Source organism: Temnothorax nylanderi, unplaced genomic scaffold (assembly GCF_030848795.1).
Source record: "Temnothorax nylanderi isolate EJ_2023f unplaced genomic scaffold, tnyl_v1.0 TNYL_tig0004_pilon, whole genome shotgun sequence".
NCBI classification, from domain to species: domain Eukaryota; kingdom Metazoa; phylum Arthropoda; class Insecta; order Hymenoptera; family Formicidae; genus Temnothorax; species Temnothorax nylanderi.
Genome location: NW_027249066.1, coordinates 1932881 through 1956589, shown reverse-complemented (window position 1 = coordinate 1956589; position 23709 = coordinate 1932881). Strand labels below are relative to the sequence as shown.

At 44.4% G+C, this 23709-nt stretch overlaps 1 protein-coding gene and 1 long non-coding RNA gene across 10 annotated transcripts in view; one reads left to right on the top strand and one right to left on the bottom strand.

Annotated features, from left to right (window-relative positions):
• LOC139773910 (uncharacterized) overlaps nt 1–23709 on the top strand; it is a 394169-nt gene that overhangs the window by 165898 nt on the left and 204562 nt on the right. Inside the window, exon 4 of one of the 9 annotated variants that reach the window (XM_071708758.1) lies at nt 4984–5308. The exons of the other annotated variants lie outside the window; for them this stretch is intronic. Within the exon in view, the coding sequence (XP_071564859.1) occupies nt 4984–4987 (4 nt within the window). The 3' untranslated portion in view covers nt 4988–5308. Of the gene's footprint in view, nt 1–4983; nt 5309–23709 lie in introns of those variants that run through there. 9 annotated transcript variants of the gene reach the window in all.
• LOC139773944 (uncharacterized) overlaps nt 1–23709 on the bottom strand; it is a 146716-nt gene that overhangs the window by 69350 nt on the left and 53657 nt on the right. The gene's annotated exons all lie outside the window — the stretch shown is intronic.

Sequence of the window (23709 nt, the reverse complement as noted above, 5' to 3'; positions counted from 1 at the left end):
ATTACGTATTCCGATTCTCTCGCAGATTCGCTATCGGCTAGCCGTACGCGGTTTCTCGCTATACATCAGTGGAATATTCTAAACGCATCCAGCATGCATTAGTCGAAAGTTTCAAGGAATTCGAGAATTTATAATGACCAGTCGAGGTAGACGGCTATATTAACGGTTTTAATGTCTGTATTTATGGCAACTGTCACACTGTATTTTTATCAATTGCGTGCGATCGAATATTTAATAAACGGAGATAAATTAATCAACGTATTTTAGCATGTCATTACAGGTTTAATAACCGCAAATTCATTAGCAATCTCATTTAATAAAAACGACGCAGATCAATCGCACGTAAGTGATCGCGGAATGAATTTAGAACGCATTAGATATGCTTATAAACCTTCACGTTTGCATCGGTATGCATTATACGAGCATGTATACTTGATAATCACATGCAAGAGACTTTATGCGCATGCGTGCTGCATAGTCGTTTCGTTTCTAAGACAACTTTTTCTCAATTATTATTGCGCCAGAACGCGATAAGAAGATCTCCACTGACTTGGCTATTAGAGTATTAGACCATTATCGTTCCAGATTACGCAGTCTACGTAGATTACGACTGGCTACGTTGTCTGCGTCCCCAGGCTTATGTAAAAGCGTCGCTTGTGTAGGTCATGGCGCAACGATAATCGTTCCGATGAAACGGATAAGGTCTCTAAGAGGTAGTAATTTCCCGTATTTGCGCGTATTTTTGGTCAATTATTTTTAACGCGCACGAATGGAAAAAACCAGCCTATTTGATATCGTCCATGATATTATTTGTAAATTTTCGCTTTTAGTATACGAACAGTTGAACAGCGGTGTATAAACGCTCCGCTTTTGTCTGCAATTCGAAACGTGAATAATGTTCTTTCCATTAGTTGGACCCATTATGCCGATACAAAACTATATCGTATACATATTTCTCTCCTTTTTTGGATGAACGCGTCGATACATGTGCGTTGCTCGTATAATGCCCCCCTCCCAAGAGCGTAAATATACTTCACAAAGAGCTTCAAACCACACCGCCCGCCGAAAGTGACAAAGGCATTAAAAGAGCCATAAATTCAAATTAGCGGCCGGTTTTACTCAATTTTCGCGAGGACCTGTTACATAACTTTTTGTTAACCGACTACGCACTCCCCACCGCGCGACCGTTGCCATTCGCCCCGATGTGTCTGGGCCACACACCAACACACATCCCCATTTGCCCCTCCAGATGCATTGGACCAACCCCCGGTTTAATTACACATTATAGGCGTCGGCTATACCTTGTTGTCGGCAAATGCGCGAATAAATATTCATAAATATGCGCGAAGCCCGTATCGGGAAAGCATTTCGCTTTCCTGCCCGCCGCAGGATTATCAAGTTCGCGACTAGGGCGCATTGGTTATTATTCTACCTTCTAATCCGAAATTCAGCGGTTTAAAATTATCCGCATTCGCGATCATCGCGTAGATGTGGTATTTTCGGTATATCGCGATATCACCGCTATGTGATTTACTTATTGAGAGCTAATTGACAAATGGGTAACCGTTTGAGGGTTCAGCGTCACGATATACAATTTAACACCCGAGGGATGTCAATCGATTATTGAGGTTTACCACAACGAGCTTGCTTGATTTAACGCAATCAAAAATTTGTGCAAATCGAATTTTATTAATGACAATCAATATCTTCGAATAACGTAAAGGGCAATTTTGGGATGAGTCCGCCCTCGGGATGGATGACGTTTTGGTGATAAAATCACCGAATCTGATATCACTGATATCACGTTTTCAACGATAAAAATTCACGATTGAACGGAATTTCAAGCTGGCGGCGCGGCGGCCGATCCGCAGCTATGCCAGCGACGATTAAAGATATCACCGATTCATATCGCCGCTTGAATACGAAAGCAGCGTTTACGGTATTTCTAATTTATGACGTTACCTTTGCAATGGTAATGCCCGTGTAAACCGCGGTAACACGTACCGGTATCGCGTACCAGTTCATTCGGATTGTTCGGTAGGAGGTATATGGCTTAAATTCAGGGTTTATGGTTTCTCGTACGTAAATGATCGCCCCGAGGACTCTGGGCTGGCTTCTTCCTTCCTTCGTCCTGCACGTACGCGACTGGCTCTCCGCGAAAACCAAAGGGCGTCATACATTTTTGAATGCACTTACCTGAGTGCTCTTAAGTACCGCGCCTGGTATGCGCGCTGGTTTTATGCCGTATGAAATATGACAGAGCTAAAATGACATTTCCAATATTTCCGCGGCAACGAAGGCACGCAGCGCCGCGAAAATTTAAGTCAAGAATACTGTCTCTTTCCTTGTACAAGAGTATAAAACTGCTTGCTGCCATAGAATATTATTATTATTTAAAACGCAATTGTATTACGTTCATATTAGAACTAAAAGTTGAAACCAAAAGATTAAATGCAGATAAATCTTTTATAACATATCTATTTAATTTTCTGCATAGGTAATTCAAAATATCTGCGAGATGGTAACTTGAGATTGGCAAAATGCCGAATAATAATTTTATTTGCCCGGGAAGACAAATTTAAAAGTTAAAATTAGATTTTGAAGAGCACCACATCACAGGCGAATCTAGCATATCCAAATAAATCGCAAAATCTAACTTAGATTTTACGATTTAATAATAGATGCTTATTCGTTGTTTTAACTGACTGAAATTAATTCTGTTTATTCCGTGTGCGTGAACTATTTCAATACCGCAGGTATTTTTACGATATCAGTGCAGTTTTATGAACTTTTTATATGTGTAGAAATTTATAAAAATGGTCTAAGCTTCTCTAATCTAGAAGAAGAATCTTGAATATATTTGATGTATAACCCCTTTATATACCTTCATGTTTCACGGATCTCGCGCTCGATTGATTGTATGAAACGGAAATGTTATTATGCGATTGGTCACGAACGTCTTATTTCTTTCAGCGTGGCTCTCTCCTGAAAGCAATATCTTGTCGCGCGAGTCGGTGTTATCGGCAAATGATTTGCGGTTCGGGGCACGGCACTTACGCGTTACACGTCCGTAATTTGCCAGCCGTGATGATTGTAACGTAGACGGTACGTGCTATGTCGGTATTGTTTACCGTTAGAATTGACATATGCGGCACGCAGTTACACCTGCGTGCCGCCGTTCTCGTTCGGAATACGAGCAATCGCATCGGGCCGGGCCGGGCCGGGCCGCGCCGGGCCGCGCCGGGCCGCATCGTGAGTCAAACGTCGCGCATCGCGTCGCGTTGCGTGCTCGCGTGCGTTTCATGCACGTATTACCACCGATGCAAACGCGCGAGTGGGGACAATAAGTATAATTATTATAAACCCGCCGGCGCGGCGCAGCAGCGCGGTCGCAAAATGCACCTCGCACGAGACCGCAACGGAACAGTCGCATGCACGAGGATAACACACTTCGCGTTATAATCAAAGGGCGTGGCAGGAAGTTACATATATATCGGGATCACCATCTGTCGTCGATATTACAACGTTGCATTGAGAACGCTGTGGATTTGTACGTAATCCGCACGTCGTGAACAAGACGATTCGTTAGCAAGGTATTGCCGTTCACCGTCAAAGTGCAGTAAATTGAATGAGCTTTAAGTGAAAATTGGTAGTAACTGTAGAAAATGACGAAGTTGAACAGAATATTTTAATTTTAGACTGATTTAATTACAATCTATAAATAGCAATATTTATGATATTTCGCAACGACGCGAAATAATTTACAAGTGCACACTCTATGCATTGGAAATAAAATATGTCTCTGCAAACGGTTGTGGCTGACGTCATAACTTTAGATTTATTAGGCGAGTTATAAATCTACTTTCTACCGCAGAAGCGTTGGTATCCATCATGGCCAGTCAGGCCAAAGAAAACGTCGTTACATTGTAATAAATCCTTGTAAAATAAAAGTGTTCTTTGAACGCGTCATCAATCTTAGTAACGTCAGTCTTTAAACAGGGAAACGAAATCAAAAGGGCGGTATATAAAACATTCTTATTACCATTCTTACAATGGAGAAAAGATCTATCAAATATCATCAAGTTTTCAATGCGATACACGCATACTTCGTAAAATTTTGTGTATGTTTTAGACAATTAACCAACCACAGCGCTAAGATTCTAAATACGACACAGAAAATGCTTTGCTCGTATTTTCTATGATATTAGCAGTTGTCATAACCCATTTTTGTCATTATATTAAAATTATTCGGTAATATCTCTTTCTTTTATTGCACTATGACTCCTGACATCAGACGAAAAGTTCGAAGATTTCTCTCGAGACTCAGCGGGGGACTCGTTCTCCCTATTGTACTCGTATTACCAGATCCCCGGTGCAATATTCCGTTTTGTAGCGCCCTCCATCTCTCTCTCGCCCTTCATTTTCGCCCTGACTTGCTTTCCATTCTGCTTTTGCTTGATCCTCGACCTTATCCTGACGTCAACCACGAAAAATAAAGCTTCTTCAGCCCCTCCCTCCGTCTTCGGAGCTTCTGATTAAAAGTTTGCCAATATTACGCCATGACGTAACTCGAAACTAAATTTACTCGCTCGTCGTAGAAGGCGGCGCAGTTGATATCGCTGTGGCACCCACATCGCTTGAGTGGAAAGTCTGGCTTAAATTGCGCAGTTTAATTTTCATCTTGTTTGAGTAGTGCAACTGCATTTCTATTTCGTTTTCCTTTTCTATTTTTTTTTTTTTTTGAAATGGAGCACATTTTCGTCATGTCAAATCCGAAAAAATTAAAAATTTTCATTAACATTAATTTATGTGCAATTAAAAATTAACATAACATCCATATATTGTTTTAGATATAAACTCGTTTATATCTAAAACAATATATGAACGTTATGTTAATTTTTAGATGTAAATTTTAGATATAAACGCGTGACTGAATATCTTTCAAAAATATACTAACAATTTTCCTGCTTTTTTCTGTTTCAGGTAAGCACGAAGATGGACCACGTTGATGTCAATGTTTTGATCCTTACTATCACTATAACTTGAATTATTCGCGATTTCGCAGTCATTATTGCATTATAATAAGCACACTTGCAACATGTACGCGCAATGAGATGTAATATATTTCAGTGTTGTTCACAAATCCGATATACTGAATCGAAAATAGAACATACTGTTTCGAAATAAAAGTCCGCTAATGCCAACCCCGCGGGAAAAGGAACAAAACGGCGGTACCTAACGTACAATTTCAGTATGAAGAGAGCGCGCAGCCCTTATCCGGGTGGCTCTCACGCGACAGCCAGCCAGTCCGCCGCCGTTCGTAAAGGTGGGTGCACACGACTATGACAAAGTAAAGTATATTAAGCTCATCGGCATGCAGAGTTCGCTCGGGCCGGCTTAATACGCGAACCGGGAAGCCCGGGTACATCCACCCACCCCTACAGCCCCTCTTGCCACCTCCTACCTTCTACCTAGCTACCTAGCAGCCCATCCACCGATGCCACCGACCTACGGTTCGCTGAAGTATCTGCCGCGGTGTCTGCAGGATGCGTGCCTCTCGCGCTATCCACCTTCTCCACCTTCGTCTCCGTTCTCCGAGCCGTTCTCGACGCTCGAAGCTTCCGAAAACCCGCCGCCCGCCGTTACCCTCTCGTCCTCCCATCCCACTGACTTCCCCTCGCCCCACACAACCCGAACCAGTCTTCTTCCCGAACCACCATCCTCCTCACGGCCCGCACACTTACGGCGAACTACGACGTGCCGCGGGAATACAATAATTCCCGTGGGCGGCCGTATCTTTTTCCCCGTAACACAACGCCGCGAAAAAGCGGCCGTGTCGCGCCGTGAATATTAACGAGCCCTGCGGGGGTGCACTGCGGCGACGTGTAGGGTGGCAGGACCTGCCTCGGTTCCACGGTAGAGACTCGAAGGTTTCGAATGGAGATCCGAAGCAGCTTGGAGCGGGTTATTTTTGCGTGTATCGTATCTGACACGTGGCTACGTTTTCATTTTTTAACTAGTTTATTCTCGTTTAATAACAATAATAATAATCTGATGAATAAAGGACAAGTATATGTCTGAAGAAACATGCAATACGTTGAAATACAATAATTCCTCGTTAATGTAATTTTACTTTATTTTTCGATGGTCTCTTCCGAGTAGTTGTCGTTTTTGAACAATAAAACGCGATCTAGGGCGCACTCGAAGATGCAATCAAATTTCTTGAATATAGAATCCGATTTCGATTTAAATCCAGAATTTCGCTGGTCTCGGAAAACCGGCGAATTGCTCGTCGTCGTGCAACCCGTCGAAATCTTTTCCTGCAGTTTTAATGAGTTATCCATAGACATGAATAAAAGGGCCTCGCCGAACAATTAGAAGAAGGTCGAAAGCGTCGAGAGGGAGAAAACTCGAGATCGAAAAGTAGACGAGAGGAGTAGGGTGTTGAGTAGGGCAGAATGTACACGTAGACGTGAATGGCTGCATCGTTTCGCAGACAACGTCATCGAGCATATCCCCCGTTAATAGGACGCGGACCAAAGTTTTCCCCTCGGACCCGGCGAGGATCACGAAGATGCGGGATCGCGCGGCATCGTGCCGCCACGCTTATGTGATGTGTTGCCCGTCAATCGGTGAGCTATGGCAGGAAGAAAGTTTCGGCTCGCCCTCTTTCCCTATACCCTCTCTCGCGGCACTTCCCCCGCGGCCGTCGCGTCCCCAGCCAGCTGCAGCCGTGGAAGTTTTAAGAGAAATGCGAAAGTTGGGTAGAGAATGGATAGGGTAGAGTTATCTATCGATAGCACGAAATATCTCTATCACTCCTTTCTGCCTACTCTGCTTCCGTCCTCCCAATCTTTCGCGACGTTGCGCGTTGCGACTACAGCGGTCTGTGTCTCTTTCTCCCTTTCCTCTCGATGCAACCGTGATTCTCCGATCGACGAATCCGGAATCCGTTTCAGAATCCGGCACCATATTCGCAACACGACTCGTCTTCCTTTGCATAATGAGTTCCAGAAGCACGTTAGTATATCGCAACAGTGAAATAAAAGAGACGTTCTCCCGCGTGGTTGGATGACGTATCCACGATTACGAAACGCGTTATTTTTTAACGGAAATGCGAAACCCTCATAAATGCGGGGGTGCTTTCATCCCCTCCGCTCCTCCTCTCTTTCTTCCTACCTCCCTCCCTCCCACCCTCTTCCTCGCATGGTTTTGCCGCATTTCCCGAGAGAGCGCGGTCTCGATTGCTGCTTCTTCCCCCCATTTTCCCGCATGTCACATCGTTCTTCCCGTCGTAGAAGCTCGACGACGAGTTCCTCTTCATAATGTCCTGAACGTCCTCGAGCGCATAGGCGCCTCCGGCCCGGACGACATTTTTCCTTCACGGGTGCTGTCCGAAATTAATTGCCACTCCATTTTTATCGTCGTCTATTTATCCCGCCAGTTGCCGCCTCGTCTCTTGTCCCTCGACAACCGTCTCATTAATCAAGCCTTCTTCGTCGCCGCGGTGACGGTCTTCTGCCTCTCTTCCTTCGTCGAAAGGATTCGTCGGCGAGGCGGAGCGCCGCGCCGTGAGCTTGATTGATTATCGTCGCGGAATCGATTGATCCCGCACCGAGTTTGATGAACATTACCAGAAATCTCGTCAAACGGGAAGAATCGCAAATATTTCAATCATGTTGTACGAATATGTTAAATTTTATATCCATTTAATGGAAATCATATTATTCACGGGTGAAGCGTAGCCCGAACTGAATTAATCGTGTGATCCGAATAAATAATATAGCCCATTTTAATACATCGTTATAAATTTATGTATCGCAATGTCGACAATGTGTCCGCAAAATTAACTTCTTGCTAATGTCCACGCGCGTATTTGCAACGCGAATCAAATATTGAACGGTGTTAACGATCTGTAACTATTACAATTATATCAGTAATTCGGTAACCTCTTGCGCGCTCGTACGACGTAATACGAAACGCGTGGTTCGTAGCGTAAAATATCTTCCTCTCCCGGTGGCGACGGAGACCGAGGGATGGAGCGGTCCGGTGATTTTACGCACGGGAAATAAAAAAGAAAATTGCGGGGAGGTCGAGGACGTCCCGGGTACTCTACGTGTGTCCCGACGGGAGTCGTACGGTGCGCGTGTATCGTTCCTATTTTCATGACACCATTAAAACTGTAACCTCGTCGGGCGTCCTGGCCAGCCTGGCAGAGCTCCTCTCATAACGCGTTATGATCCTGTCGGCGAGGGCTGATGCGTTTCCTGGGGGTCGCGACGTCTTTGTTCCTGATATTCGTACGCTCCGCGTCGCCGGGCCGGTCGTTTTGCGGAGGTTGTGAGGAAAAACCGACGTGGTGGTATAATGGTGCTAGTGGTGGTGCTGGCGGCGGTGATGGTGGTGGTTGCCTTCGTCCAGGCATCGCGACCCGGCATAATCACACGTACGCTTTCCGTTACTCCGCCACGTCCGCTTCTTGCTGCCGCGCCGCCGACCTCCGTCCATCGCGTCGCGCGACGCGAACTTCGCTTTACGCCGCGTGCATTAATTATAACGTCGCGTGGCACGCGCGAAGGAAATTGGCTTTCCAGTAGCGCACGGTAAAAAGAAAGGAATTATGCCTCAACTACCGTCCGCTGAAAATGTCACCGGCGATTACGAGGCAAGGTGTGCTAAACCGCACACCCAACGACCGCTAAACGACATCTCGTTATCAACATTGTCCGCGTCGCTTCCGTCGCGCGATGACGATAGAAAATATACCGTGAAATTTGATTTACGTTTCCGATGGCCAGCGAAGCTTGAGTCGCGCGTAGAATTTCGACGAAAGAAGTCGACAAAGGCCGCGGCGTCGTCGCTTCCATTTTCTCGAATCCGCCCTGACAGCAGGCAGGCAGGCAGGCAGGCAGGAGAAAACTGGAGGAGGCTGTAAGATGGATCCTCGAGACAAAGGACGAAATGGATATGGACAAAGGACGTAATAGGAGGAAACTGTGGTGGAGGACGCCACGGGAATGCCGCCGCGCGCCATCCTGAGACGCGACTTTGTTGGATTTATGGATTATAAAGAGAAGCAGGACGGCGGAGGTCTGCTTGTGACAACACGACAATGAGAGGACGGGAAAGAAGTGAGCGATAAAGCTGTCGTGGAAATGCATAATTTATACACCACGCCTCGTCCTGCCCCGAGTCCCTTCTTTCCCACCGCCGATCCTTTGCCTCGCAATAAATAATGCGGTACTTCTCGGAGGGACAGGCTCGGTGGAAAAAGAGTGGCAAAAAGATCCATATGTTGTTGGCCGTTGGACGCGCGAGTCGCTAATTAATTAGAATCTGGGAGAGAATTTTGAGAATTATATTCACTGCGCCAGGTAATCGATATCTAAATGAAAATTAGTACCGCTTTTCATTACCGCACATCATTATTATAAATTACATATTATAACGCAGTTGAAAACTGCGGCAATCCTATAAAGATGTAGAGATCGCATTGTGGTTAGATTTAATTCTCATTTGTTCCCGAAGTGCAAAGTTTTTTCGTGGCACTTTATCATATATTCGTTGCAAAGCATTAATTTTTTTATTTTTCTTTCAAATATGACAAGTTTATTCAACAAACAAATATTATTTAAATAAACTGGACTCTACGGTTAAGACTATTCATTTAATTTTCTCGGTAGATCGAATATGAAAATTCGTACGTATGTAGCTTCGCATACTGCCCTTATAAAACTGCGTCAATTCGAAATAAAATGTAAAAGGGTGGCGCGACCACCGAAGCGTCGATACAAAGAGGCACACATCGTCGCCTCATCGATGTATTCACGGGAAATCCGTAAATCTCGTTCCTCCTACGTTCCCTTTCATGCCGTTTTAGAAAACTCCTTTATCAGAAGGACTGCGAGGCTGCAATTCCTTTCGCTTCCCAGTGGCGTCGTAAAGGATTGCCATCGCGCGCAAAAGTTAGCGAAAGAGAGCAAGAAAGAGGCGGGTGAACGGGGGAGACGGAGACTCTCCCCTTTACGACGAGTAGAACCCCGAAGAAGTTGCGCGGCCTCTTCCTCCGGGGGGAACTGAAATTAGGTTTGCAAAGAGGTAAACATCAGCGGGACTGTACGTTTGCATAAACGGAAGGCGTTGCTTGCATGGGGGGCACGGTGACAAATGCTTGTCGCCGCCGTTGCCGCCGTCGTCGCCGTCGCTGTCGCCGTCGTCGTCGTCGTCGTCGTCGTCGTCATCTTCGTCGTCGTCTTCCTACTCGTTCTTCCTTTTACTTATCCCTCTTCTTAGTCGTTGGGAGGTACTTCGCGTCGACCGCGCCGCAACTTTTGCAAGACGGAGTTTGTTTTTGCGCCATTAGGGCCACTTTGTTCGACTATAGTAGAGCGACCCATACCTCCGCAAATATTTCCACTCCGGTACCGTGGACGCAAGGAAAACTAGGCAGAGCGTAAGAGGGACCGTATGATACGGGTCGGGAATGTTATGCACACGGAGGCAACGAGACATGTTCCTACCAGGATATAAATCGTCAGCTCGGAAAAAGGTTGTTAAATTCGGAGTTGCCGTTTCTTGCGGTAAGAAGTTCGCGGTAAGAGCGGTATCTTTACGACGCTACGGTAAGAAAGTCACGGTAAATGCGCGCGCGCGCGCGCGCGCTACCTTTGAACGTCGGAGGCCAGAAATTAAGATAACAGGACAACGATGCTAAGGACAAGAAGTACGGCAGGTGAGATTAAAAGTAAGTCCAGCCGTTACAAAGTTCCTCCCCCATACTTGCGTATAGATCAGCTTGATAAAGTTCTGCGGTTAAGTAGGGAAGGGGAGACCGAGCGAACAAATAATCGGGGCCGACGAATTAACGCGGAGGTGGATCGTGAACGAAAATACGGGTGGTAGAGATGACGTGCGAAATGCAAGTTGAAAGGAGAAAGTAGCAGATCAAAAGAAAGGGCGGGAAAATGGTTCTCCGCGCGGGGGGAGACGGACGAAGAGGACGGATGTTCGTAGGACTATGATGCTCACTTGTTCGAGAGCTGTTTCGAAGCACATGCGTACGCTCCGGTAACCAAGACGGGAGACTGCGGGCGCGGTAAATGCGCATGGTAAGCTGCTGTCATTAAAATGTTCCGCAAGATCGACTACGGCCTAGGTTCTGCGGTGGCGCGGATGTGGTAATGCCCGTGCTCTTTCTCACTTCCTCCGCGCTTCTCCGTCTTTATTTCCCTTTCTGTCCCCCCCTCGTTTCATCCCCCTCGTTTCATTCCCCGTGCGTTTTACCTTCTCGTCATGATTGCGCAAGGAGATGTTGAGAATAAACCGACAGCGGGATGGGGCGCGCTTGATGGACATTGCATTGTGCTCCGTAATGATGCGTTCTCCAGCTGGCATAAATCGTATGCGTTGACGACGACGATGACGACAACGCGCTCGGCGCGTTATTAAAACGCGCGTTTTAAGAAGAAAGTTTAGCGCACTTATTCAGTTAAATTATTTTGAAAACGAAATTGCGAAACGAAATGATGAAATTTAGTTAATTTGTGAATTCTTCAGGAAGCTAAATTTCATTAGCTTTCATTAAAAATGTAGTGAATGTTGAAGCCCATAAAGATAGAACTTCTATATCCAAACACCCCTTTCTTACAATTAGCGTCATCAAATCGTATTTTTATAATGTAAAATATTTCATAATTAAAAATCTCGTGTCGTCAATCTACATTTAAATTCAGTTTCTTTTTATATTACTTTTTTCTTTGAAGAGAATTCGCGTATAAAGTAATATTTCTAATGGTTATTTATTAACAAGTATATATTATGAGGCTTTTGCATGCCTGGCCATGTTCAGACCTTTGATTGAAGAGAGAACTCATAACTTCGCCGATTAATAAATATCATCCAGTCTGCTAATGTGCTTAGCCCGCGATAACGTAACGTCATGCACAATGATGGACGAAATGCGAAAAGCATCTGTTCGTGACCGAATTATTGCCAAGGATGTCGTCCATCATTCAACGAATATTTTTAGATGCGGTAACGCAGGGGGATACGTGCGGAAACTCGAAACATTTATTTTGCAGAATGATTAATGTCCCGGCTTGGGAAACGGGACAGTTGACGCAGTGCGGGGGTGCACTCGGAGACTGCGCTGTTTTACTGTAATTAGGGCCATATTCTTCAGGCTTTTTGTAAGATCGCTTATAGATAGCCAATGTCTTGAACCGAGAGCTCTTTGTTCCCTTCGAAAACGTGCTTTTCCAATTATCGATGTTGGTGGTTTTGTCAAGATCTTCACGGCATTTTACCGAAGACCGTGTCTTCGTTACAGCGAACGCATTTATAACCGCATCAATCGATTCCAATCTCCGCCGTTCCTATTCTCGTCTGATATCGGCACTTTGATTTTCCTAAACGGATGCACGCGCGAGAGCGGACGGTACGTGGCGGTCGAGGAATAAATGTCGAACGCGCGCGCACACGTTCTCCAGTTAATCTGGCGCGCGATGCAGCGCATTCACCACCTTTGAATTTAATATCTGAGTGAAAACGTATCGTTTACGGCTGAATAAAGCCATGTGCATCCGTACAAACGCCGTGCCGTGTGTTTCGCAGCCGAACAGACACCGACACGCATTCCATTCGGGGCGCAGGCAGGGGCGCACGCGATGGCGTAACCCGCGAAATGAAGAGGCGCCCCGGTAATGTATTCGAATCGCGCGGGGGGAACGGTTTGGCTGGCCGGGATTTCGGGGATAGAGAGTAACGCTGGAACACGCGGCGGGTGCCGTTCTCCTGTGTATACGCGTATAGAAGATTTCAGCACGGACCACAATATTACCATAAAGCCGCCGCCGCGGTTATGCATAAGCATAATTTTTCCGGCGGCCGTTTGCGCAGCTTACGAGCGCCGCGGCGGTCGCCGCATCTCTAATTGGTCATGCGGCTAAACGTTGCATAAATTCGCAATAAAGCTACCGCGGAACCACGGACCGTTTCACTCCCCCGACCGTCCAAATTATCCGGGATTTCCTTCACGTGCGCTAATGTCCGTTCGTCGCTGGATTGCCGGTAACTGTCGCGAGTTAACACGTGAAAGAACGCAAAAGTACGCCGGATATAGTCTCTCCGCGAAGAAACTCATTTAGCGTCCTTGACTGATTGTGAGCTTGTGCGTGATTACTTTGTAATCTTAAACGACATGCGATAAGAAGATAAAAAAAATTGCAACGTAGTATTTCCATTATTGTAAATTACGCCCAGAGATGTCAAAAGGTCCACTACCTGGAGTTGATAGAATAATTATAATAATTAATTTCAGATTTGATACGTTTATGTGGTTTCGATAGACGATAAGCCGCGCGTCACGTGAGCGTTCGTGCGCGAAAGGGGCAATATTTAGAAGCGACTAAACGATAAAATCGACTTTCCTATATAAAGCGTTCATTAAAAAGCTTTGTTCGCCGCCAATGTTTAACTTTTTCTCCAAGTTCATTAGGTCCTCCATTTTTCTTCCGGCTCTTTTCCCTCGCGTTCTTTGTTCGCCGACCTTATTTTCTTTCTTTTACTTATACGACATTTTATGCTTTCGCCCTCCTCATCGTGGACTGCGTCCACGAGTATACGAGAGTACAGGAATGGGGGGGGAGGAAGGGGGGATGGTCGAAAGCCCAGGGCAGTGCTTCCCACGACAGTTGAGTGTCCTCGGTTTCTCTCGGTGTTCTTTGCCACTTCTCGGATCTCCTATCGGACACGATAGATCTTCGCTAATGGTTACTTTTCGGCGGGACGGACGTCTTCCCCCCAATGTGATCTCCGACCGCAAGAACTCGATTCACTTTAATGACGACATTGATTAAGTAAACGTATATCCTACTTAAGATACTTTACAGGTATCAAGATACATAATCACGTTGGAAATGTAGATAAGCACTTTTTTTTGCAAGTGAATTGCTGCAAACCATTCGCGTTCGGAAAGAGAAACAAACGGAAATCACTTTTGAAAGCGTACGTCGTTCGTTGCCTTTGCAGTCTGCTTCCTGCTTTCGGCGCAAAGAATTATTCGGAAATGATAATTGCTCCATTGTATCACGGAAAGAGGATAGCTGCAAACACCAATCGATCGTGATCTAGATTCTAGACAATCACTCGGCATCAGATAGCGAAGCATCAGCATCAGATAGAGTCTATTGCGCTTCCAACTAAAGGGTAAATGTCTTTTCTCGTCGAATGCTCGTTCATCGACACAGCACGACCGAGCACCGGTCGGTGCATAGGCTAAGGGATGAGATAGAGCTTCTTGTTGCCGCACTGTAGGGATTAAACGGTATTGTCCATGAAACGCGTCGTAGACAAAAGAAAATCGCGTTGAGACCAGGCACCGAGTTTCGTTTCTGCTGTTTTTTTTTTGCTTTTTATGACGGTCTCACCGTTGATAGCGCGTTGCGGTCGATATTCGCAGGCTGTCGCAAGGTTGTGTTAAATTTAAGAAGCGTAAATTTCTCGACGCAATTAAATACGATTTTTCTTTTAAAAACTTGTATTTTGTTGCATACTCTTGTAATTTTTCTTTTGAGTATGGATTTTTAACACCAAATATCTTGTGTCTTAAATAAAGATGCCGTAAAGATCACTTGACATTAATTGAGAAATCAAGCTTTTATTGTTTGTTTATTATTAAAAAATTCTTTTAGTCTATTAAAAAAATTGTTTAAAAGTTTTAACAGTATTAAATAATTTTGTGATACAGCGCATCTTGATTTCAGTAACTCGATATGGTAACACGAGATCCAGCATACTAATAATTTCGCATACTACATTTTATGAAGCAATAATCAATTAACTTGTATTTATCATATTTCTCTGATGATTCATAGTACATTTAATGCAAATCGCCTGTTAATCTTCTTCCTTCTCTATGGTAACCTCAGAACTTTACCTAATGTTTGGCAATCTTCATATACGTAGTTGCAAGAAAAGAGTGAAAGTTTTACAATGAATTGACACGTTAATGAACGCAGATTAAGTTCTTGAAAATGATGTCACCAGATATGCGTCATTCGTGATAAATGTCCCAAGGTTGGAATGCGCCTCTCTTTAATGGCGTACAAGTACATAAACGTTTCATTGACATGTACATACGTTGCCCGTATGCGCCATCGTTGCGCTGGACATTGTTCATCCGTACGTACGTATGTACATACGTACATACATACATTCCGCGATACCGGAATTCCAATTCACATTGATACGCGATCGGCGAACATGCTCGCTACTGCTGCGAAATGAAGTTCGATGCGATCTACCCTTATCGGTCTCTGTGACGTATCACCACCACCCCTCCTGAAACTTTCAATTATTCTACCAGGCGGGGATTTAATATCGCGCGATAATGTCGCCGCGCGGACGAACGTTTACACGTGTGCACGACAACGATAACTGCTCTTCTCAAGGAGGGGGGGAGGGAAGGGGGAAGGGGCACATACTTGGGAACGGGTTATTAAATTTTCAGAGGAACGAGAGCAGCCTTAAATATCGATTTCGGCCCCGGTCCTTCCACCTTTCCGTCTCTTCCTTTTTCTCCGCTTCAAGTTCTCTACCGTCTTCCCTTCCCCGCTTGCTCGTTTAAAGTCTCTCCACAACGCTGTCTCGCCGCACCGAACGGCCCATCGACCGAACGCAGCATGATTAAACGGAAGACTTCCGTGCGCCTTCGACGAGATAGATATCTCACATTTTTTGAAATTCCATCGGTGACTACGAAATTAGTTCGTACGGGAAAGAAAGGGAAGGGTGACGGGCCGGTAGGGGCCGGCATTAATCTCTTGAGGACTTCGACAGTTGCTCCCGGGCTGAAAGAAGGAAAGTCCTCGATCTTCGCTGATACTTGGGCTATTTGTTATCGCGCTGGCACGATCTTTTTCGTTTCATTACGGACACATAGTAGCTACCGATCGAATTTCGAAATTCGGCATGGCTGGGCCGTTCATCATGTTCCTGTCTCCATGAAGATTAATTCACTTCATTATCACGTCTGAGATATAATTTATGCGAGGAGGAATTTTCCGCGCCGAAATTGCTAAGGGGGCCAATGCAGTTTATCGAATTGATGTTTATTATCCGGCATTACGAAAGCATACTCTTTATATAACTTGCAAAAAAATTCATAGCTCTATCCACTTGTTAATTAAGCGACCGTTGTGCACTTTCGCGTCTTGCAGCGAGGGATATTTTGCACCAGACAAACAGCCGGCTTGCGAGCCAAGTGCTTCTTTTTAATTTCGTTGTCTCGTCCCTTTTCACCGAGCCGCGACGACTGGCCATATCTACTTCTCACAGCCGCACTGCGCAGCGAGCAGAGTGCTATAGTAGTAGAATAGTAGAGTCACAGCGTGAAAGAAGAATACGCGCGCGCGCGGGTAGGGATACAAACGCAAAGTAAGGTCGGCTTTCATCCTCTCTTTGACGTGAGAGCTGCACAAAGAAATGGGGCCAGGCCCGAGCGCCCGATGTCGCTCGAGGGCTAAGCAGATTACGTTAATAAATCCCTATGGCAGCGCACGTCCATTTTCTGCAGGATCCAAAACTGACGCATCCGGAGCGACCATTACGGCACAGTGTCTTTCCCCGAGGTCGTACGTGCCTTCGACTTTCTTCGTGTCTCGCTTGACACGAGAACGCTTTATGCCCGCCACAATGCGCAAATTTCTGGTTCCTCCTGTCTGTTACGTATTACGTGTGGGGTCACGTATTACGTGTGGAGTTCCATAAATTCATTTATTACGTGCCTGTGTGAAGAAGGTTTACGATTTTAGTTTAACGAAATCACGGCAACGCGATAATATAAGGAAGTCTCTGCTTTTTAACGCTTGTTTTAATAACTCTTATTTGTTATTCTGCTGCTCTCTAATAATAGAAAAGCATCGCAATAACTGAATTGTTATTCCTAATTATACGTTCCTCGCTCTAATTACGTCATAGATGCAAAATATTCTTATATTTAGTGGCCAACAATTACATACCTGGTTTATTTTATTAATCAGTTCGATTAATTAATGTTTCAATAAATTATTTCCCTATAACGGATAATTATATACGTATATGAGTTTTCGCCTCAAAATATGTGTTAATAGAATATTACATTATTATTACATAGTATTCTCGTACGAGAGAATCAGCTTAGTACAAAAACATCATGCAGGATTAACCAACTGGCCGAAGCGGGAGCAAGGTCGTTGCATAAATTTACGAGGCACCCGTGAACAGAGTTTCTCCGTTGCTTTTCGTAAAGCCTTGAAAGTTATTAACGCATTCTCTTACGAAACAGGCATCCCTAGGTTTAGTTATAAATGCACACAGCTCTTTTCACGCACATACTACTCTCGCTGTTATATAATTATGTACGTAATTATCTGCGTGAAAGTGGGAATTTAATTATCTACCTTAGAGATAATTTAGTTCGTCGCTTAAATCGAAAATGGGCGGGTGCGCCCCGTTGCTATTTTATAACTTTCCGCCAATCACCGACGGTCTATAATTATACGTGCCATATTGAAACGTGACATTTTTCGCGATACAGCGATATTTTCGTGTTTGTCTGATATAATCTTCTTATAACGTCGCAAATCGCGTGTGCACAGTTTTAGCGTAGCAGGGGAATGGACGCACATCGAGAGTGCGCTTATCGCGTCAGTGCGCATCATTCTGCTCGTTATATTCTCGATATAAGCTCGACCACCGGCATTTCAATGGTTACATTATTGTCGACTGCCGAGCATCAAAATATACATTGATTCCGTATGTGACATACAATAGGCATCGTGTTCCCGTCAGTCCGCACGGCTCACAGCCGTCTACCATTGCCGCGCAATCGACTAACTGTCAATCGATCGAGTCGGATTAAGATAATTTCGTTATCGGCTAGCCGGGCCTTGGTGTCCGTCAGACAACGAGACCGGGTTTCTGATGAACGTCCGCTTGCTGAAGCAACATTTTGTTCAACGTAGATAAAAATACAACGATAAATTTTGAATTGTTTTATTTTAAATATTAATTCGTGGTAAAGACTAGTTCGTTCGAAACATTAATCTGACGTTAATCTTGTTCATTTGCGATGTTAGTTAACGAACATCGCAAGAATGTTGATTTTTGCTTAATTACAATTTTCATTACCTTTCCAAATACGTTATCTAAATAAGAACCGACATATAATTCGCTTAAAATTGTTATGAAATTTCAACAGGATAGTCAAGACCGAATAACTTTCTCATATCTGTTAAAGAAACTTAAATCCCGCTCCTGCTTGCCACACGAGATTCTTATTGTTCCCGGTCGATGTGCTCCGGCATTATGAATTCCCGATCTCGAAGACGTCCAAGTTTTATGGCACCTGGCAATAAAGAGCGTTAGCATAATCGCGTCGCCGCTAAATTCAGAAATCACGGTCTGGCGGAATATTCGGTTTTATCGGTAGCCAAATCAGCACGCGAATAGGAGGAGCTATGAGGACGCTTAAGGGAGAACTCGAAGAAGATGGGTCGAAGTCGAAGTCGAAGAACGTTCGCCGTTGCTGCGTCAACGATGCGGAAAGCTCGAGGTTGAAATTTGGGTCAGCATCAAGGAACGAAAACGATCGTCAATATTTTTTCTCCGCGCGCGGCATCGCACCGTTCGGATCTCTCCACTGATCCGGCTGAAACCCTGTTTCCGCCAAGTCGAACGTCATCCTCCTTATCGAGCCTCACCGTATGTCCTCGTTAGGGAAGGCAAAGTCGTTTGCCACAGTGAGCGACATAAACCCTCCTCGGAAAGGGTCGAAATCGACTACGGCGAAGGTCCCTATCCCCGTCCCTATCTCTTTTTTCTGACTCATCTCACTTCAGTTTTGTACGTGATAAAAAAAGAGCGCGCGAAGGACGGGCATCTGCAAAATGACTTCGGAAGGAATGCATCTGCGACCCGGGTTATTTAGCTGACTACTCGGCCTGAAAGCGCGATATCCGCTTTATCTCCCTCTATGCATATTTCACCTTCAGGTGTGCGTGTTGCGCTCCGTGACACTTTCGTTTCCTTCTCCGACAGTGTCGAAAGACGTATCTGGCTACTTACCCGCGCTACACACGTCTAGTTCGCACGTATTACGCAAACCGCCTTTCTCCCGTTTTTCCCGCACCGAACGATGATAAATATCCGCTGCCTTTAAACTAGCCCGTCAGCTTTATGATCAAACCTGCCGTTTCGGCTTTCACGCTCGGAAGGCGCGCGTATCGTGACACCTAATCGTAATATATCGATCACGCGGTTTAGCCTTTCGTGAAAACGTCAATATCGGCGGCCGGCGTATTGAAGCAGAATTATTGGCATGCGAATATTCCGCAGGCACTCGCTTATCATTGCGGGTATTCCGTGGCTTCCCGTGAACATCGAAATTCTTTATGCTGCGTTTTTACAGCGCCGAATATCAGTCGTTCGGATATTTCCCGCTTACTGAATAAGCGCCCGTTTATACTTGTGACTTAAAAACAGCGCTAAAAACCTGTACTCAGACGACCGGAATTTCATGATGGCAGTAACCGGTCGGGATTAAAATTGCATTTCTTATAGATACGTTGCAGCTTTATTTACATTTTTACTTAAATAAAAATTTCACATTTTTACACAATTTTACGGTTCTTCGTTACAAAACTGTCGATTCATCCTCTTTCGTCTTTATCTCTTTTTAAAAACATAACTAGTTCACATTATTGCCTCTGTATTATATATAGTTGATGTCAATTATATAGCGACTATTTGACTAACAAGAAAACACACGGAAGTGTCCCTCTCCGATTTTGATCTTTGATGAGCTTTTAATATATTATATATGTTGTTACACAATTGTATATAAATACATACATACAATAAGTCATGAATAAGAAAGAAAAAGAAGGAGAAAAGTAGATATATAATATTCATTTATTAAATCCTGATGTATAAATATTCTATCAACACTTTATATTAATTATACGAATAAAAGAAATTGTGTAACAACGTAATCGTGTTACGTTAAGTTAAAAATGTTCAAAATGTTAAGTGGTAAGGGTATTTTAAAAAATTAAAAAATTGTTTTGCCATTGTTTTAAACTTTTAAAGTACTCTTGAAACCATTCAACTTTTAATGTAAAAATTTGTTCTATCTTTTACAGTTTCGTCGATATTCGCCCTGAAGGAGAAAAATCAATTTTTTTCAAAAGGGTATTTTACTTCTTAAACGTGCGTTGGAAAAAAGAAACACGTATAAAAAAATACGTGTATCTTATTTTCATCTAAAATACAATATATTAAAAGTTCATAAAAATCAAAACGGGATTCTTCCTCGTAAAATTAGATTTTTAATTAAAAAGTAGTAATTCAATATATATATATATATTGAACTATTCGCGTCTCAAAACGTAAATCTCCGTTCCGAGTGTCGTTTCATTTGATTATAAATATGAAAGATCCTGGGTGCACGCGCCGGTCGAGCTTTAATAAAGAGCGATGTGCGACAGCCGAAATACATTATTAAGCGGCTCACGATGTGTACAGGGTGCGTCACAGTGAATTTCGTCGTATTAAATGGGACTTTTTTTGCCGGCACGTTTGGCAAGCCGAGACCAACCCTCCGTGTAATAACCGGTGCCGTGGCCAAGTCCCACGAGGGCGGTGAATAAGGGCCGCACCGTGGACTGACTTCGTAGTTAGATCGCGCAAACTTTTCGTACCCTACTCGCGTAATTTTCGAAGTTACGTCGTCGGGCTGCCCGCGTAATTTCCACGGTGTATATTATAAGCCGTTCGTGACCCGACCCGCAATGTTTTTTAATTTTTCTTCCTCATACTTGAGGGGGACGAGACCGACGCCCGCCTGAAATTACGTCATTCTCTACTCCTAGGCTGTAAACAAAGTTAATGAAGTAATACCTCCTAGATGAAAGCAGAATTGTACGACCCCGACCTGGTTATCTGGTTAATGAGGAACAAAATGAAAATAAACGTGATAAACGCGATAACATACGAATTGCTAAAAATACATTTCAGAGGGTAAATAAAAATATATGTATGCGTTATTAATATACTTCTTAAGATTGAAACCTCGCGTGAATTGGAAGCGTGATTAAAGGAATTCGAGCGAGCAAGACCTTCCACGCCGGTTTCTCGCCCCACGTCACTCACTTCGTTCTGTCTGTTTTTTTTTTCGCCGTTAGGGAACATTTCTGTTCGCAGCGTCGGAAACGTATCTCGGTTTCTTCGGCGTCGCCCCGCTGCACACGGGCCGGAGAGCCCGTAGTTGCGGAGTGCCCCTTTATTTTCATTTTCGTTGCTTCCCCCGTGGCGCTGTTTCTCCCTATATTTATCTAATAGCACCCCCGGACCCACGGAGTCGTCCTCCATCCCCCCCGGCCTCCATCCCTTCGCCGCACTTGCATACAGTCGGCCGCGCGTACTTTGCGCCTCCATTATACGGGCAGTTTCCCTCCCCGCTCTGGCGTGTCCTCGAAATAATTAAGAGTTCATTAAGCCAAGATTGATTGCTCTGTTTAGAGTCAGCCTGCGCGCTGGCGGTCGCACGACGTGCGAATCCATGAATAGAAGACCGTTGTTTATCAACAGGCATTTCTCTCATCGTCCCTCCTCTTTGATTTTTACCGTTTACATCGGATGCCTTCTATGTTTTCTTTATTCACGCTGACGGCTAATGGATATGGAACGTCGATTACGAATTTAAGCTTCGCCGACGGATGAATGGCGACTTGTCGAGGAAAACTCTGTCGCGCTTTTCGACATAGGTATATTAATAATTATTATTCATAACAATAAGTGTTTCAATAAGTGTTTCACAAACAGACACTTGATGTCGAGGTCTTTCTAAGAAAAAAGTGGTTATTATTTCCGACGAGGCAGGTATTGTATAATAACGTTATGACATAATTATCTGATTCGGAGAGATTGGATATAATGTCATAAAAACTTAATGAAAAAGAATTTTGAAGATAAGGCAAGGGCCATCGCAGTCAAGTTAGACCTTTTCGTCCATTTCCGCTTTACGGTAAAGAGGTCTGGAAAGTCTCCGGGACGCCCTTAACAATACAAATGCTTGTCGTATTCTCGACGGGATCCGCGCAAACGATGTCGCTTGGCATTATGAAAATACCGGCCCTGGGCGAAGTAAAGGGGCTCGCTGCGCTGTCGTTTCGGAGACACGAATTATATTGGAAACAGTTTCTAGCTGAGTCAGGTTCCATATAACGACTAACTACTCCGTTGGAGATTTCATGCCAGTAGCAGAATTTACTGGGATGTTTATATTAATATTTACATATTTAACGCAAACTGTGCGAAAGTTTTGAAGATCGTTGTTGTTTATTACCCTTTTGCTTCTTTATAATATTAATCTTTTCGTCAATGAGTAACTGGGCAAGATATTCAATTAATTATCGAGGAGGTGAAAAGTTACTTACAAACGACACAGACGCGTTTCGACACAAGTTTATCCGCACGGAATCGGTGCAAACCAAGTTTAATCGGCAAATCGCTAATCTAAGTTACCTGATGCACATCTTTTTACAAGTCACGCGCGCGAAATGACTGATTTAAGTACCCAGGCTCTCCCGGATGGATTTGACAATAAGATCGAAGGAGAGGTTCGAAAGAAGAATAGTTACCTCCGAAGACCGATTCCCATTACGGTTATTACTCGTCGTCCGGAGTAACAAGAACCCGGTAGATTGCCTCAAATCACCGACTGCGATCCGCCTAGCAATCAAGCCACCCCGCTTTTTCTCCGTCCTAGCCGATTCTAGCCACCGACTATAAGTTACCTCCGGAACTCATTATCGATCGTCGCCTTCTATAACGAACTTTAAATCGATGATCGCGCTAACGAGATGTCCAGGCAAGAACTCTCGCGCTTTCCCTAATCCACGAAACTTACAAATTATATCAAGTCTCTCGCTGCTGGAAAAATTGGCCGGATAGAAAGTGTTTGCCTTTACGTACGTAATTGCTTAAATTTCTGATTTGTTGAAAAGTTTCTATATATTTCTATGCTGTTGCAATCTGCCAACGTAACAAAGCGTAACTGAATTTCTATATATGTATGGATTATAAATACGAGATATTCTCGAGTTATCGGCTTTTATTTATTGATTTATTTATTAATCTCTTGTTCGATCTTCGCCGTGCGAAGATTGTTTTTCTTTTTTCCTTCTCCTTTTTTTTTGTCGATCGGTTGACGTGTCTGCAAGTTGGCGAAACGTGTCAATGTGAAGTATTATTTTTCGCCGGGTCTTCGTCGTTGGTGGTCGAGATATCATACAAACTGCAAATTGAAAACCGAGCTGAGCAATTTCGAGCTAGCGGCGAAGCGTCGCGCTGCGCCGCGCCGGCGATCGGCCGCTCTTTCTTTCTCACCTATACGTCTCCTACTTTCCCCTTTTTTGAACCGCGCTTGAAAGCACGAAAAGCGAGCAGCGTATCGTGTTTACACAGCCGGCAGCGACTGCTGACAGCCAGACAGCTGAGGGAAGGAGCAGCCGCCATTGTGTTCCAGTGGGTCACATATGGAACAGTCAGGCCACCACAGTGGTGGTGGAACGAGAACAAACAGTTGTACACCAACTTGCTCGATTAAGGACGATTGAAACGAATCCCTTTTACCTATGGCAGGAGTGTTTTACAGAGCAAGCTCGGCTT